Below are 16,487 nucleotides of genomic sequence, written 5' to 3' on the forward strand. Positions count from 1 at the left end.
TGTAATCTATGATTGTAAATTATTAGTTATTACATCTCTTCACTGGTGACAATCAACTTTTGCTACCTGTCCTATTACACTTACTGAACAAATAGGCCCTAGCCCATTGTTACTCGATTGTGTTTACCTCTTTTGTAAGTCACTTTGGTTAAAAGTGTCTGCCAAGACAATATATGTAAATGTAAATCTGTTAATAGCTTATTACATAGCAGTACTAACTAAAACGTGCACCTTTGTAGCCAATATTCTTAAGTGTTCCCAAAATTGGACACCACAGACTAGCCCATGTCTATTCTTAATGACTTTACTGATGGTGAGCGTCACATATTTACGTGAACATGGCCAGCAGCTGCCATGTTTGTGTGACTGAGACTCTTATCAGTATTAACTTTAACTGCTATGCTTTAAATAGAAAATTCTCCTCTATGGTAGGTGAAATTCACTGAAAGACATTCCATCTTACTTTTTTCTCAATTAGGTGGTAAAAATGTAGAAAAAAAATGTAAAATATTGTGGCTGATGTGGTTTTGCACTCCTGTATAATAAAAGGCCTCCGCTAAGCTGGTCAGAGAAATAATTAGCCTTACTTAATTTGACAAAATGGGTACAATGAACATGTCAATAGCTTCTTTATTACTGCAGTCAGTGTGGACAATTTCAGCTTTGGATTCATGTCTACATCTTCCATATCTCCATTCAACCTAATTTATTTGTCCTATAAAATCATACATAGCATGGGCCATCAGTTCAATCCTATACAGCCTGATGCAATACTGTTTTGTTGTTTATTGTTTAATGTGCACTCCTTTAACATGTAAGTACAGTATATTGCACTATTAATTGGGTGTTACTATTGTAGCACCAAGACTAATTGGGCTGCCTTTTATTTATTTATACAGATAATTGATGGATGGGTGAAAAAAGAAATTGTGTAAATCATAGCTTTACATCGATATTTGTAATGTGTATGTGGAGGCAAATATCTGCTTTGTGCAATAATTGAAATTTAGTGACAATCCTGGTGACAATATTTGGTTGCTTTGTGATGTTTGCACGTTCCTTCCTTGTGTGGTTTGTCTCCAGATACTCTGGGTTGGGTCCTTCTCACTTCCTACCGACCTTAGGTTGATTGTCGGTGTTAAATTTGTCCACTGTCAGAGTGTGTGTGTGCGCATGTGTGCATGTGAATGCATCCTGTGATGGACCGGAGTGATTACTTCCTTATGACTAATACTGCTAGGATAGATTCACGCTTCTCAAATCCTGTCATTGAATGAAAGGGCTTATAAAATGGATAGAGGGAGGGATGATAAAAAAGAGAACACCGACTCACTTCCCGTTTACAGTAATTAAATCATCTGCAGCATTTTAATTCTATTGATTATATTAAGATGTGATAAATGCTCTCCTGCTGGAACAATATAAAGTCACATTGTGTTTGAGAAAGATTTCCCTCATATATCATAGATTGTTGTTTTTATATCCTTTAAGGCTGTCTTGTTCGCACTGTAGATATGTGTACATAGTTCGGAGACTACGACCCACTCTGAATTATCCATCTTCTGGCACAGCAATAGTAAAAATGTAATAAAAGTCAGGAGTTATTTCCAGCTTTTTAGCCTCCTGACATTTTGATTAGCTATACTGTAGTTTGACACTATCAAAAAACATGTCTTTTGCTTGTTAAAACACCTTGACCTGAAACTTAGGTATTACTGTTCTTTGTTTTTAATGCTAAATGCAAATATACTTTAGATAAAAAATAACACTATCTGGCAATTTAATAATGGTGCTTATTAATAGCTCATATTATTATATTTAGCAAGCCATCTATTATATTTAATTATAAAGTGCTTCACATTGTTGTTAACAATTAACAACATGCATCATGTTTTCCTGGCATACATCATACTTATTTAAGATGCTTGATAAATTAAACAGAATAAAATTATGTAAGGAAAGAACTGCAAGAGAGTATAGAGCAACAGGGTTGAGCCTTTGTGTTTTAAGAGATGATCATAATCAGAAGGTGACTTTTTCTCTTCATACCCTGCCTCAGTAATTGAGTGTGTCTGAGTCACCCAGGACTGTTTATATTCAGCCATTGCTTCTGACCCGAGGGACCTTATTGATCCACATTTGGCTTTATGTCAATATACCTTTGTATTATTTCAGTACTTTTTGTTTCCCATATATACAGTATATACAGTATGAGTATACTGTTTAATATATATGTTTCGTTTTTACTTACTCAGCTCAGATTAATAATTAAATTAATTTTTTGATGAATTATCTTGAAGTCTGCTTGAGCCATTTGGCTTTGAGTCATTTCTGCATGGATCGTGTTCTACCCCATGAAGTGACACATTACAGTTAATCATTATACTCAGCACAGCATCAGTTTCATTTTTAATTTATGTACGGCATATTTTAGATAAGGAGTAATATTAGTTTAAAGCTACTTTTTATATACCAAACTATACTTTTGGTGTTTTATCCACATAAATCACAGTTTCCTCAGTAGATATCTGACACATTTAAAATATTTAAGAGTTGGTTTATAATTTTAGTCAATCCACAAATTCTGTGTTTTTGCTTAAAAATAATTGAAGCACATTATTTTTCTTTGTGTATGCCATCCTTTCATTTTTCAGATTCTGTAAATAGAATAGTAAGGTTAATTGTTATTTGGCCAACCTTGACAGTTTAAAGAAGTAGAGAACTGATTCCATGAACAAGATGTATGCTTTATGAATTAGGATCATTTATATTATTTCTGTTTCTTCTCTTTTCAACATCCCATCAACATGGGGCAAAAGACAAGGAGGCACTCCATCTCAAGGTCCTTTTAGATAGATAGATAGATAGATAGATAGATAGATAGATAGATAGATAGATAGATAGATAGATAGATAGATAGATAGATAGATAGATAGATAGATAGATAGATAGATAGATAGATAGATAGATACTTTATTAATCCCAATGTAGCAAAGTGAAATGTGATGTTAATACAGTGGCCAGCATGGCCACCTCATAGCTCCAGAGTTCTGACTTTGAATCTTCATGCACTAACAGTATGAAGTTTGCATGTTGTTGGTTTGTTTACAGAGCGTTTTCTAGAGGTACTCCAGTTTTATTCCCACATCTTAAACATTTAACTTGGTTAAATGGTAAATTGAGATTGGTTAGTAAGACTGCATGCGTGAGTGAACTCTGCAATGTTTTGGCTCCCAGTCTAGGGCTTGTTCCAGGATTTTACCAAGTGCTGCTGGGACAGCCCCCGTAACTCTGAAATAGATTACAAAGACTTGGTATTAGGCAGATGGATGGAAAAGTTTGTTGGTTGAGATCTGCTCTTCAAGTTGTTCCATTACACTCTGGAAATATTTAATGTGTTGTCTGTTCTTAAAATTTTCAGCCTCCTCATTTGTCATTTTATTTCGTAATACATATCATTCCATTACTTTAGAATAACAGCAGTTATAAATAACTGGATATGCCTCCACCTTTACTTGCAAAAATACAGCAAGACCCGACCCACAGGCAAATTTATGTAATATATTTTAAATGGGCTCCAAAGAGATTTACAGTCTCTCTATCCTATTGTTTTAAGATCAACATTTGTTGGTGTATCAATTCATAGTTAAGAAATCCTGACACAATCATTTTTGCCTAAGTACGTTTAAAAATTTCTAAAAAGTTGTTAGGATAATAAAGAAAGCCAACAATAAAGAAAAGTTCTTAATTTAGTATGTATTCTTTTCTGTTTCCAAAATTGTGGCAGCTGTCCTCCGTAGACACTCACCAAGAGAAAGAAAAGCACCAGTGAAAGCTTCCAGTGTTCATCAGAAAAACATCAATGACCCGGAAAAGTCTTGAGCATCCATTGAGGTGAGCTGCTTAATTACATTGATTACTTAGCTGTGCTTATTGTACATTATACTGTATAATCTGATTATCAGCCATTAGTAGGCATCAGGACTAGCATACTAACCTCACCATTCTGTACATTTGTATTGCTTTTCTCTGTTTATAAAAGCATTACATGCTACTTAATTACACAATATCATAAATGTTTGTACATGCTGTCAGTGGTACCCTGGTAGGCTCAACCCTTATGCTCAATTTGGGGCCACTACTGGACAGTAGTGGAGTCAGTTAGGACTTCAAACTAGAAACAAACAGCATTTAAAGTGTATGGTGTTTTTGTTCTTTCCTAGAGAGATTCTTTGCTCATTCGGTTTAAAATGTCACATTTAGTGTTAGGCAGGCATCTTTAACCAAAGTGCCTTGTAAGATTTGGATAGATTACAATTATTTGGAGTATGGCAGATTACAGTAAGTCTCAATGTAAGCAGAGTTAAGGAATGAATCTGTAGACTTTCAGTTCAACCAATAGGACCATATAAAATGTCTCTGCTTCTAGCTGATGTTTATATATAAAATTATTAGTATGGTGTACTAATTAGTGTGGCTGCCACACAGATTACCTTTGGGTATTCTAGTTTTCTCCCATTGCCCAAAGAAGCCCCACATGTTGTTTTAATTTGGTCAGTTTAAACCAAAACCATAATAATAATAATTCTTTGCATTTATATAGTGCTTTTCTCACTACTTAAAGCGCTCAGCAATTGCAGGTTAAGGCTTAGTCCCAATATGAGAAGATGTGAGTGTGTGTATGATTTCGGTTTAGCATGTACTGTTGTCCCTTCCTGGCTTGGTCTTACTTTAACCTTAATGCTTCAAGAATTAGCTTTGGTTCCTAGAGAATAGCAAGATTAAATGAAAAATAAATTATTGTTAGTATAGCCATACTGACTAGCACTCTAACTGTTGGTAAGGCGGTTATTTTACATATAGTTTAGTTGTATTTTTTCATTAATACTGTTACAATGTTTCTGTTGCTTGTTAGATAGGCTCATAAAATAATGAGTATGGCTGATTTATAAATTATGATAGTATAGTACAGTATACAAGTAGGTTCGGCCAAGTAGTTTATTTTGTGTAGTATGTCTCTCTATTATAAAATAAAATCTTGAGACTAGACTATTGCCAAGAGATCTTTTTCAAGTCTTGACCTCCTCTCAACTATTTTCAACCACGGTCATCTCACCTCTCATTCGTGTGAATGCTTTTGTCAGACACAGTTCCTGCGCTCTCAACTCTTATGAATTTTTACGTTTTTCTCACTTTAAGTTCCCAATAAAAGAAGACTTATTATGTCCAAAAATATTGAAGAATTTCATCCTGAAGGGTTATCAACAGAACAGAAAAGAGTACACGGGCAATCCTAGCACAGAGAAACAATGAAGTCAAACAAATTAATGTGAAAATTGTCGACCGGTAAAAAGGCAAATTGGTTAAATGCGTATCAATAGACTATGCTGAAACAGTTGATGGTGATGGTGCGGAAAATGAACACATCAACTTACGATATCCCGTAGAATATCTACAACCGTTAACAACCTTCCACCAGCTAAATTACTGTTGAAAGAAGGATGTATCGTAATGTTATTAGGTAATTTATGTCTGAGTGATGGGCTATACAATAGGACAAGATTAGTTGTATTCAAAATTGGTCGAACAATTCTGATATGTAAAATTTGAACGGACGACAAGAAAGGTAATGTAGTATATCTATGTTTACCGTTTCCTGTTAGAATAGCTTTTGCTATGACAATTAACAAATCACAGGGACAAACATTTGAAAAAGTCATTTTATTTATTAGAGGGAAAGAAACGATATTCACTCACGGGCTGTTATACGTTGTGCTGTCACGATGTAAGTCCAAACATGGAATAAAAATTCAATGCGATATTGACGAAAAGTTCGTTCAAAAAATTGTTTTTACTGAAGTTTTACAGTAAATGTGTAAGTTTAAAAAGTATTTGTGTGTTAATTTCAAAGCCAAACAGAACTACAATGTATAACACAACGAATACCTCTAACGCAACTTGAAACATAATTTTCTTTCAATTTATTATGTTTTACTGTTTTTTACTATGGTTAATTACTCGCTGTAATGTAAAATAGTTAGTTCTATTATGCACATGTAACAATTCTCATTGAAAATAACAATCTGTTTAAATTGTATATCCACTTCCATGAGCGACAGATCTGTGAAGTGGCTAGCACATAGTGCCCACCCAGGGGTTGGCAAGCAAAGCAAGCAGGGGGCAGAGCCCCCTAGTTTAAATAGAAAATCTTACTTCAGTTATTTTATTAGACACTTTGCTATTTAGACATTTTTTGCAAAAATCAATGCCGTTTACCAGCATCATAGCACCTGTTTCCTGTTCTCTTCTTCTATGTATATAGGGTGTCTGAAAAAATGTATTAATATATTAATAGAGCAAGCAAACATATTGTAGAGTGGCAGTGATTATCCGTTAACAGTCATCACTGTACCACAACTATTACCTCTGTTACTATGGACTACAGCGTTGCCCTACACACTGCTATGTAATGTGAACTTTAAGCTTATTAAAACATGCACTGCCCTTTGCTTAATTCAACAAAGGTCAATGTTTGGTTAATATTAATGGAGTTATTTAAAATTTATCATATTAATTGTGTATACATTTTCAAACACCTTGGACTGTTTAATGCTCTTTAAATCTACCTTGTTATCATGTTCTGCTTTGTTTTGCATTCTAGTTTGTTTGGTAAATGGCCTTACAATGGTGTTGGCTGTGAATGGAGCTATATACAACACAGTTTCAATGAATGATAGCTTTGTAATTGTAATTCCCCATGCCCTACTCCTGCAGCTGGTTCCTGTTGCATAAAAATAAGGAAAACTGGCATTTTTCGTATTTCCTTTGGGACTTTGATAAATTAGACATGGCTTTTTTAGGTACAAAGCAGTAACAATAAAATCAGCAATCATAACAACAATATCATTTTTAGGATAGCATGCTGGTGCAATGTTTTGCACTACCCTTTCATAGCTCCAAGTCCTGGCCCAGGCACTTGTCTGTGTCGGTATTTTTCAGGTTCTTTCATGTCTGGTCAAACTTTCTTCAGGTCCTTCCAAAGATGCTCTGGTTAGGTCAATCAGGACCTGTAAACAGCGCCTGTGTGGATGTGAGGATGTGCCCTGCAATGTGCTGTCATTCCATCTAGGTTTTAGTCCAGCCTTGCACCCAGTGTTATTGGGATAGTCTTTATTTCCCTGTTACCCTGTACTGGAATAAGTAGGTGAAGAAAATTTAATAAAGGTACAATTATTATTATTATTATTGTGTAACACAAGTGCAGCATACTGTATACAAGGAAGTCATCTGAATTTAACTGTGAAACTGAACCTTTGATATTCTGCATAACAGGGAGGGGCTTAAGACAACAAAGCAGAGAGTTTGTTCATTTTTTTTGGACTTCATTGATTGACTAGTTGATAGGGGAACACTGCATGTCATTAATGAGGAACTGTAGAGACATGTAGACTGCATGGGAACAATCTTAAATCACATGGGCAAATCTCATAAATCAGTCAAATATAATGAATTTCATGTAGCGCTATTCACAATGATCATTATCACAAGATATTTTACAAAGTAAGCAATAATTCAGTAGAAAGCACCTTGGGAAAACAAGTTACACTATGCATAATTAAATAATATGCTGTAGCATAAGATTGAACAATGAATCTTGTTTTAAAAGCCCAGGCTGAGAAGCATTCTGTATACTACATGCCACTTTCATCATTTTTGTAGTGAATATTTTAAGATTTTATAAACACAATTTGCAAAACATTATGCTCTCTATCACACTACTGGGTCTCTTAATAAAGAATATTAAACAGCAATCTTGATGATATCCCATACAACTGTAATAACATTTTTTCTGTCTTAGTACACCTTGTTTTCTTAAAGCAGGCTGTCACTAAAAGAGAAATGACGCAACTGCCACTGTTTGCTCACAAAAAATAGCCATCCATAAGACAAGCTAACAAAAAAATGTTTTGAATTACTGTAGCAACATTCCAATAATCATATTGGCTAACATTTGAATTTCACAGATGTTTGTAATGATGAGTCTGCCATCTGCTGGAGACACTAGGAAGTACAGCTCCATACATGAACGTCCAACCTGCAAAAATAAGTGCTGAAACATAAATCTTTACTTACGCATCTTTTACTATTGATTTTTTTTATCTTGAATGTACTCTGTAGTTTATCAGTAAGTTTTCACAGGCCGCCTTTTGAAACAACATAAATGTAATAAATATAGTCATTACATTCTTTATATTATGTAAGTGGCTTACTTAAAAAGCAGGGTCCACTCTTGTAAACATTATGCATTATATAACCACATAAATCATACTCCACAAAAACTTCTTTATTTGCTTATGTGTTCATCTTTCTTGTTTGTTATAGGTATATTCCCAAGACATGCCTTCCTCCTTGAAAAAAACTACAACTGTCTTCCTCACTCCACAGCGAAAAGCATCAGAAAGATTTGTTAATTTATGTTCTCCTCAACATTGCATCCCTAGTGTCTGCCCAGTTCAGTAAGCTTTTAAACTGGTAGCCGTGGGACTGCTCATTATCCTGATCTCTTTTTTTACTGACTGGTATATGTTTTTATTTTACTTATATAATTTGCAAGCTAATGGTGTGGTATACTACAGTGTCAACATGTTTGCAGTAAACTCCAAAGGTTATAGTATATGTTTGTTGTACTTTGTAACATATTCTTGTAAATTGTTGTAAAATTCCAATTAGGATGTTATTCCTGACTTATACTAAACCTTTTGTGGTATTTCCTGGGTAAATAATTAAACTACACCTAACTAAGATGTAATCATTCTTACAAATTTAAAACTTTTTTTACAAGTGGGTAACATACTGTATTGAATAAAATATATATGTTTTCATTACATAGTGGTGGGAAAGGCACAATATACTAATTACTTGACAAACTAATAATGTATTTATTGAATGTAATACAGGAAATGCAAACACTTTGTCCACTGAGTGGATTTCTACATGCTTGTATATTAGATTTACTCCTAATAATTTCTGTGTAACAACCCCCTGTAGTCAAATGCATTAGCAGCCTGCCAGTCAAAAGGAATGTTAGCGTTTTAAGCTAGATGAGCACTTTCTGTTCACAATTAGTGAGTTAGGACAACGTCATGAGTTTGAATGATGGCATGGAAGCAGTTTGCTTTAGGGCAGCCTCTAAAATTAATCCTGTTATTTCTGCACCTTCAGAAAGTTTTTGAATTGTGGACAAAGTGAGGACAAAATTCAGTGATGGAGACTCTATCAGTAATCAGCATATTCTCGATTTGAATACAAACTGACATGTGCTTCAGTCCAAGGGTCTGAAGTCAAAGTATCATTATAAGCTAATGCAATATTCCGTAAGCTGATCTTTCTTCAGTCTTTGATAAGGCCAGTTACTTCATAGTCATACTGTAACTATGAACTCCAGCATGGAACTGTCTTACAGCAGGGAGGCGTTTAAAATCAAATTCTGTAATTTTGATGCTTTGGTCCAGTAATGTTATACAATAACAGCAAGTCATAAGAGTAAAGAGTGTAAGACGAAAGTCATATAACAGTCCCACCACCTTACAGTTCCATAACCTTATTATGTTTGTAATTGATTGAATTGGGGTGACGGAAATGCCAACAAGCCTTTGAGTTTGCCATCAGAATGCTGAGACCTAGGAATAAACAATAGTCAAAGCATCAAAAGTAAAGCCAGAAGGAAAAAGCCAGACAAAAGTTCAAAACCCTAAAAAGTCTTTCTTTAATTTTTTTTGTTTTGTTTTTTTTTGCAGTCTTTTCTAAAATATTTCAGATCTCTACTTAAGGCAAAAAGTCACATAGTTAGTCATGGTTGCCTTGATGTCACAGATCACAAGACATGTGCATTACATGTCTAGAAAGTACACAGCGTCATAGACCAGACACACAAAATGGGGCTTCTAAGTAATGTAGAAACACAAAAGTGTAATTGTACTGCCCCCAGGGGCAATTTTAAGAAAAAAAAGGGACCAGAATATTGGACATAACTTGAAAACCCTAGCCAAGTTTGAAAGCAAAGAGTTAGATCTAAATAGTGTCAAGACCAAAAACCTAAGCTACAGTTCAAAAATTCAAAGCGCAGAGTTATTTTTTACTATAAAGTCAAAGCAAAAACACAAACAGTAACGTTTTGGGTAATTTTTTGACATTTTTAAAGGAAAGTAACAATGACAAAAATGGCTCCACCTTATCAAAACAAAGATGGTGCCATGAAAGACATACAAATATTTCAACTTCATTAAGTATATTTCTTTCACAAAAATAATTGGTAAAATTAAATTAAACATGCTTCAAAAGCCCATTTTGGGAAGTAAAAGGAACAGAGATAACTTGAAAGAGGGTTGGGAAAAATAAAAATAAACCCAGATCATAACAAATGGCAACCATGAAGAAACAAACACAAAAATGACACACAATGATGTCACAGAATTAGCAATAAAACTGTTTGTTTGCTTCTTTCACTCTGTTGCAGTTACTGTTAGTGTAAGGTTCAAATTTTGGTAGTTATCTGAAAGAAACCCCATCACACTGGTGTCATAACCAGAAGAAGGTAGATGGGTGGCAGCATGTAAGCACTAATACAGAAGAGGGGACTTTAGCTGAGGAACATGCAATAACTCTCATTATGAGCTGAATGCAAGTGGAGTGACATGTTGGGTGGCACACTGGCAGCTTAATCCTGCTTGAACGTATAGCACAAGGGGTTTATCTTTTTAATGTATATGTTTTGTGTGTGTGTTTTTTTTAAATCAAATTTTACACCAGTATATGGCAGGGCATGGAAGCATATGTGAATAGACTAACAATTAATTTTGTTGAAATTATCCTAGGAATAACTGATTTATTTCTCAGTAGGATTTTAAATGTACATTAAGTGTAAGAAACATGGCACTAAATCAGAGTGATTGCACAATAAATAAGAAATTTTACTTTTAATTTCTTGTTAGATCTAATTCTTGTTTTTTAAAATAATTTGACATTAAAAAGAAAAAAACAATCTTAGTTTAAAGTTATCATTTACTTTTATTTGAACAGGTTGCAGAATTATGATGTCAATTAAGTTTTATTTACATTTTGTACACTGTGCACTAATATACTTTCAGGACTACTTGAATTCATCTTGACAAACGTGGTCATACATTGCTGAATATGACGATCGTTTGTGCTCTGTGATGCAGTGGTTTGTGTTACGGCCTCAAATCTCCAAAGCCCTGAGCTCAAATGCCAGCCCAGGCACTGATTTCTTGTCTCATGTCTGTGTAGCTTTTTCTCTAGGTAAATCAGTTTTCCTAATATGTCAAAAATTGACCTGGCATGAGTGAACTTTAGATGGTTCCAAGAGTTTGTCCTGTGATAAATTGGAATCCAATCCAGGGCTTGTTCCCACCTTGTACACAATGCTCATAACCATCAATTACGTAAGTGAGTTAGATGATGAAAGGATATGTTATTAGTAATCAAAAAATGTTGACATTTCTTTTTATTTTTAATTAATTAATTTTTTTTTTTATTTATTATAATTTATTTGGAAGCAAATCATGACAACAGAACACATCTCAAAAAAATAACTATGCTTCAGAAGCAATCTATGAAACTCAGGATAAATTTCTTATCTCATCACTGCAGGCATTAATAAACTATATAGTTTATTGTTATTAGTAGAAATATTAAAGTTTGGGGTGTCCACCCTGTATACTTAAAAAAAATGCAAAAAATTATGCAATATAGCAATCTTTACAGAGCAAGTCCAAAACAAAACTGAAGTATAGTGAACAAGATGGTGTTTATATAGCGAGATGACCATAAGGGGTTTGTCTCTTGAGTGTGGAACTGGAAATGAGGTCAGGACAATCAGGTTGGATTTCCCTCCGTGGGTCTGCAGAGGAGGAAAGAGAGAAGATGTTAGTGTACAATGTCACTCCCTGTTCCGGCGTACCATTATACTTATTTAAGCCATTCAGCTGCCTCCCGTGCTCACATGTGTGACAATGTAAAGGATCTGTAACAAATCTAATTTTATTTCCTTGTAATGTTCAGCTTGCTTTCTACTTGATTCTCCTGGGTCTGTCCCACTGTCCAAGTCACTGTAATGGAAAGAGTTGGTTCTAAAAATGAATAGTATGCTTCTGGTAGGAATGTTTCACAATGAAAAGAGCTGCTGTCTCATAGCTCCAGTGACCTTATTCTGCCAATGAAATGTTACTAGCAAAGGATAACTAAGAACAAGAGGAAATGTTAATTGAACTTTTAAGCAAAGCCTGTATTCAGGAAGTCAAAACAATCTGTGGTGAAGCCCAACACAAAAATTCTAAATTGAAGTTGAATTACGCAGCCAACAGCTCTTTTCCAGGAAACACTAACCATCATATTTTGTGTGCTCTCTTTCCAGGATCTATCTGCAATCTTGGTTGACCAGGAAGTGCATGGTGCTGACTTTTTATATCGTCATGCCAATGACGTCACATGTGTCACACATCTGGGGCCTCATGTATAAACGGTACGTACACACAGAAATGTTGCGTACAAACGTTTCCATGCTCAAATCGCGATGTATAAAACCTAAACTTGGTGTAAAGCCACGCACATTTCCACAGTACCTCATACCTTGGCGTACGCAATTTCTACGCTCGGTTTTGCAGACTGGAGGCACCCAGCATCAAAGCAATGCTACTGTTCCTGTGTGGTCACCCTTTCTTTCTTAGATCCACATTCCTGACGCGGCTTTATAAATAAACTGAAAGTAACTGCATATTGTTTATTAGTGTAATGCATCTGATTGTAATTAACCTGCAGCAATATAATGGTCCAGGGAATAGCCATAGTATTCCAAATACCATAACTGCTTTAGCGTTGTAACTCTCATTGCATCTTCTTCTTCTTTCAGCTGCTCCCGTTAAGGGTTGCCACAGCAGATCATCTTTTTCCATATTACTCTCACTGCACCACTCGGAGTATTTATATCACTGTATCTGAGCGTGGAATCACAGCAGCAGCTGATCGGAAAGAGAATTATCGGTACACAGCATAAAGCAGACACTGCCTTAGCCACGGCAAAATGCTTCAGAGACTTCCCTGTACGGACTTCGCAGTTTAGAAAAAGTTTCATCACAAGAACTATAAACGCACTCAATCAGTCCATCAAGTGCTCCTTGTAGAACTGTTTGTACTTATAAGTACAATTACCTCACTGTACACTTGCAGTACAGTTATAATATTGCACAACCTGCGTCACTTTATAAAGCGTGTATTTACATATGATGACGATATCATTTTTAAGATGAAATGCAGCAAAATATGTTGATTATATTATACAGATAAAACTTTAACTACATTTAAATAATCTGTATTGTTAATAATTAAACATGTGAGGACACGGTGCCGCAGCGCTAGCTAGTTCAGGGATTGTTCCTGCATTGCGTTGTATTCTTGCAGTGACGCGACACTGAAAGGATAGACGGATAGAATAATTAAACATGTACTACGAAGATATTTCAATGTTCCTTAAAAGTTTTGAAGAATCTGTGTTCTAAGCTTACAAATGGCTTCACGTCTATTACATAGCTGATTGTGTGGCGATTGGGTTTTTGGAGAAAGAAAAGTAAGGACAGGAATTGGAGGTTAGTACGTTTGAAAGAGACAGTACTGCTGTGATAAATTATTTCATTGAAGGTCGCGCATGGCGCAGCAAGCCTCTTGCGTGAGACATGAACAAGCACTGCGCCACCGTGTTCCCATGTTTAATAACATGCTTTCCAAAATCAAACCTTGAAGATCACACAAACATGGCTCTGCCAAAACTGTAAAAGGCACAATGAGCTTCTGGTGATGACCTCCTAAACTTCTTCACTGTGACTCGGCCAACAAATGGAATTTAGGAAAGAAGTGGACATTGCAGGTTAGATAATTATTACCTGGGTATATTTTTCTGTTGATTTCTTGTGTCCTAAACATTTTACTTGTCTTTTCCTTTGGTGTTTGTAATTTGTTTTGAAAAATAACAATAGTAAATGTGGTAAAAAAAATCTGCTGAAAACTTCTGAAATATTGTTTTTAAATAACTGATTTACAGTGCAGAGATAAAAAGATTATTGCAGGCAAAATATATTATCAAAATAATATACACAGTTATCAGATTAAATTAAGAATGAAGTATTGTTACATTGTTCTATAAAAATGAAGACCAGGCTCACAATGAATTTTCATCAATTCCAACTTGTCACAAATTCCTTCTCCCTCACTCCTTTTTTCATTTCTGCACAATTGATATATGAAGGAAGTATTGTTTTTATGTAAAATCAGCTTCTGGTTTTTAACAGTAGTAGGGTGTTGTACCATGTTAACCATTATGGATGCAATGCGAACTCAAGCAAAATTAAACCTTTTATTGGCTAACTGAACCAATTACAATGTGTAAGCTTTTGAGGCAACTGACGCCCCTTCTTCAGGCAGGTAGTAATAATGATTACAAAAATGATCTAGCTAAATAGTGTGCCCAGATTCATGAAAGCATAAGAAAGCAAGACTAACCAATTTAACGTAATCCCCAATAGGACATGTTCTTTTTGCACAAACGTTGAAGGTCAGAGCACAGGGTCAGCTATTGTACAACACCCCTGGAGCAATTTTTAGGTTAAGGACCTTGCTGAAGGGCCCAACAGAGGAAGATTATTTCTGGCAGTGACAGGACTTTTGAACCACCATTAAAATGTAAAGATAAACCTGCTTGCAGATAAGGAGGGTTTGAGTTTTGTTAATTTGGTAAAGATTTTGGGATTTACAGCATTTTGCAATTTTCACTTGTGGCACGGGAGAGACATGCCTCCTCCAGACCATGAGGAGGCGACCGCCCTGGTTGTATTGTTGGCCACAGGTACAGGGCTTAGAAGCTCAACCCTGTAGGGGCCCGCAGTCACCGCCAGGGGGCGTCCCCGTGCCTGATGGACCCTGGACCCCAGCACTTCCGCCTCACCAGGAAGTGCTGGGGGGAAGAAGAGAGGGAACACCCGGAGTGCTTCCGGGGAGACAGCCGGCACTTCCACCACACTGGGGCGTGTCGGGTGGAAGATTGCCGGTGCACATCTAGAGCACATCCGGGTATGGATAAAAGGGGCCGCCTCCCTTCTTTCGAGGCTGGAGTTGGGTGGAAGCAGGATGAGGTCAGAGAGAAAGAGAGAAGGAGGCGGTCCAAAGAAGGCAAAGTGTGGTTGGCCTGGACTTTGGGGGAGATTGGGGTTTGTGGAGCACTTAAAGACTTTGTAAATAATAGTTGTGTAAATAAACGTGTGGTGGTGATTAAAACATGTCTGCCTTGTCTGTGTCTGGGTCTAGTTCCACACATTTTAATTTTTCCCTATAGGTAACAATGATTAAGCTAAACCTCTATCACCTTTTTAGCATGGGCATGTGAGTCAAAACTACCAGAATACTAGAAAATATTCATTTTAAGTATAATAATAACTGACAACTATAGCCAGAGTGTTTTGTGAATATCCATTAGCGCACATTGCTATTAATAGTGAATTTAACCTTCTAACATTTTTCTCATTAAAATAACACTTTGATGTTCATTTATGAAACAGTCAGTGGAAAGTACCTCTGTAAGTATATAATATGAGCTGATTTAGAAATGCATTAGTCAAAAAAAAAACAAAATTCATGAGTAGACTTTGGGTACGAACTTGGAAAGCCCACTTAAAGGTGAAATGAATTGTCACAAAAAAGGTTTGATGCAAAAAAAATGAAAGGATGTTATATCTTCCTCAGTTGCTATCCCATAATGCTGAAGGATGTCTTGTGGTCAACTGATGACTGTCTTCTGGCCTTTGGTGGTCTTGTAGCCTGACCAGAAGGAGTAGAGTTTAGCAACTCAGGAACAGATGGGACTTCCAGTTGACTGTAGATAGAAATGGTAGTTTTGAACAAAGAAACAATGCAAACACTATTCCTTCCTCATCATGTTCCTTCATGTAGGTTCCCATAAGACACTCACCAGACTCACAGGCACACTATTTTATAATAAGTCTTAATGAAAATATTAACCTTGAAAGGCACATTTCCTGAATTACCTTGATTACCATCTAAACTGTTTCTTTCAGTCATGATGTAAAGAAACTCCACTGAAACTCTACTGAATCTGTATGCTTGTGTTAAAGATATGAATAGAGGGAAAGTTTATGACATGTTAAAGTTCATTAGCAATACTGAGTTCTGATTGGAAACACGAAAGAGACATTAGGCAGAGGAATCAATCAGGATCAGCAATGACGTGACACACACAGATGGCAAAAATATGTTATAATTTTGAAATTGTATGTTACTTTTCCTGGGAGCGACTTGAAATTTAAGAAATGTGTGGAGCTTTGGTCCTTTCTTTGTCCAACTTTACGATATAAGAGTTTACTTGTTTCTACTCAACTGCTAGAGGAGGAGGAGGAGGAAAGCTT

The 16,487-nt window shown here is 35.7% G+C and overlaps 1 protein-coding gene across 2 annotated transcripts in view; it reads left to right on the forward strand.

Moving 5' to 3' along the window:
• Positions 1–10,980, forward strand: part of rbbp8l (retinoblastoma binding protein 8-like) — an 81,571-nt gene extending 70,591 nt beyond the window's left edge. For both annotated transcript variants that reach the window (XM_028811572.2, XM_028811573.2), the window contains exons 14-15: positions 3,788–3,894; positions 8,383–10,980. In XM_028811572.2, the coding sequence (XP_028667405.1) occupies positions 3,788–3,882 (95 nt within the window). In that variant the 3' untranslated portion in view covers positions 3,883–3,894; positions 8,383–10,980. The remainder of the gene's footprint in view (positions 1–3,787; positions 3,895–8,382) is intronic.
• The last annotated feature ends 5,507 nt before the right edge of the window (positions 10,981–16,487 follow it).

The sequence above is a fragment of the Erpetoichthys calabaricus genome, chromosome 10 (assembly GCF_900747795.2).
Source record: "Erpetoichthys calabaricus chromosome 10, fErpCal1.3, whole genome shotgun sequence".
Taxonomy (NCBI): Eukaryota; Metazoa; Chordata; class Cladistia; order Polypteriformes; family Polypteridae; genus Erpetoichthys; species Erpetoichthys calabaricus.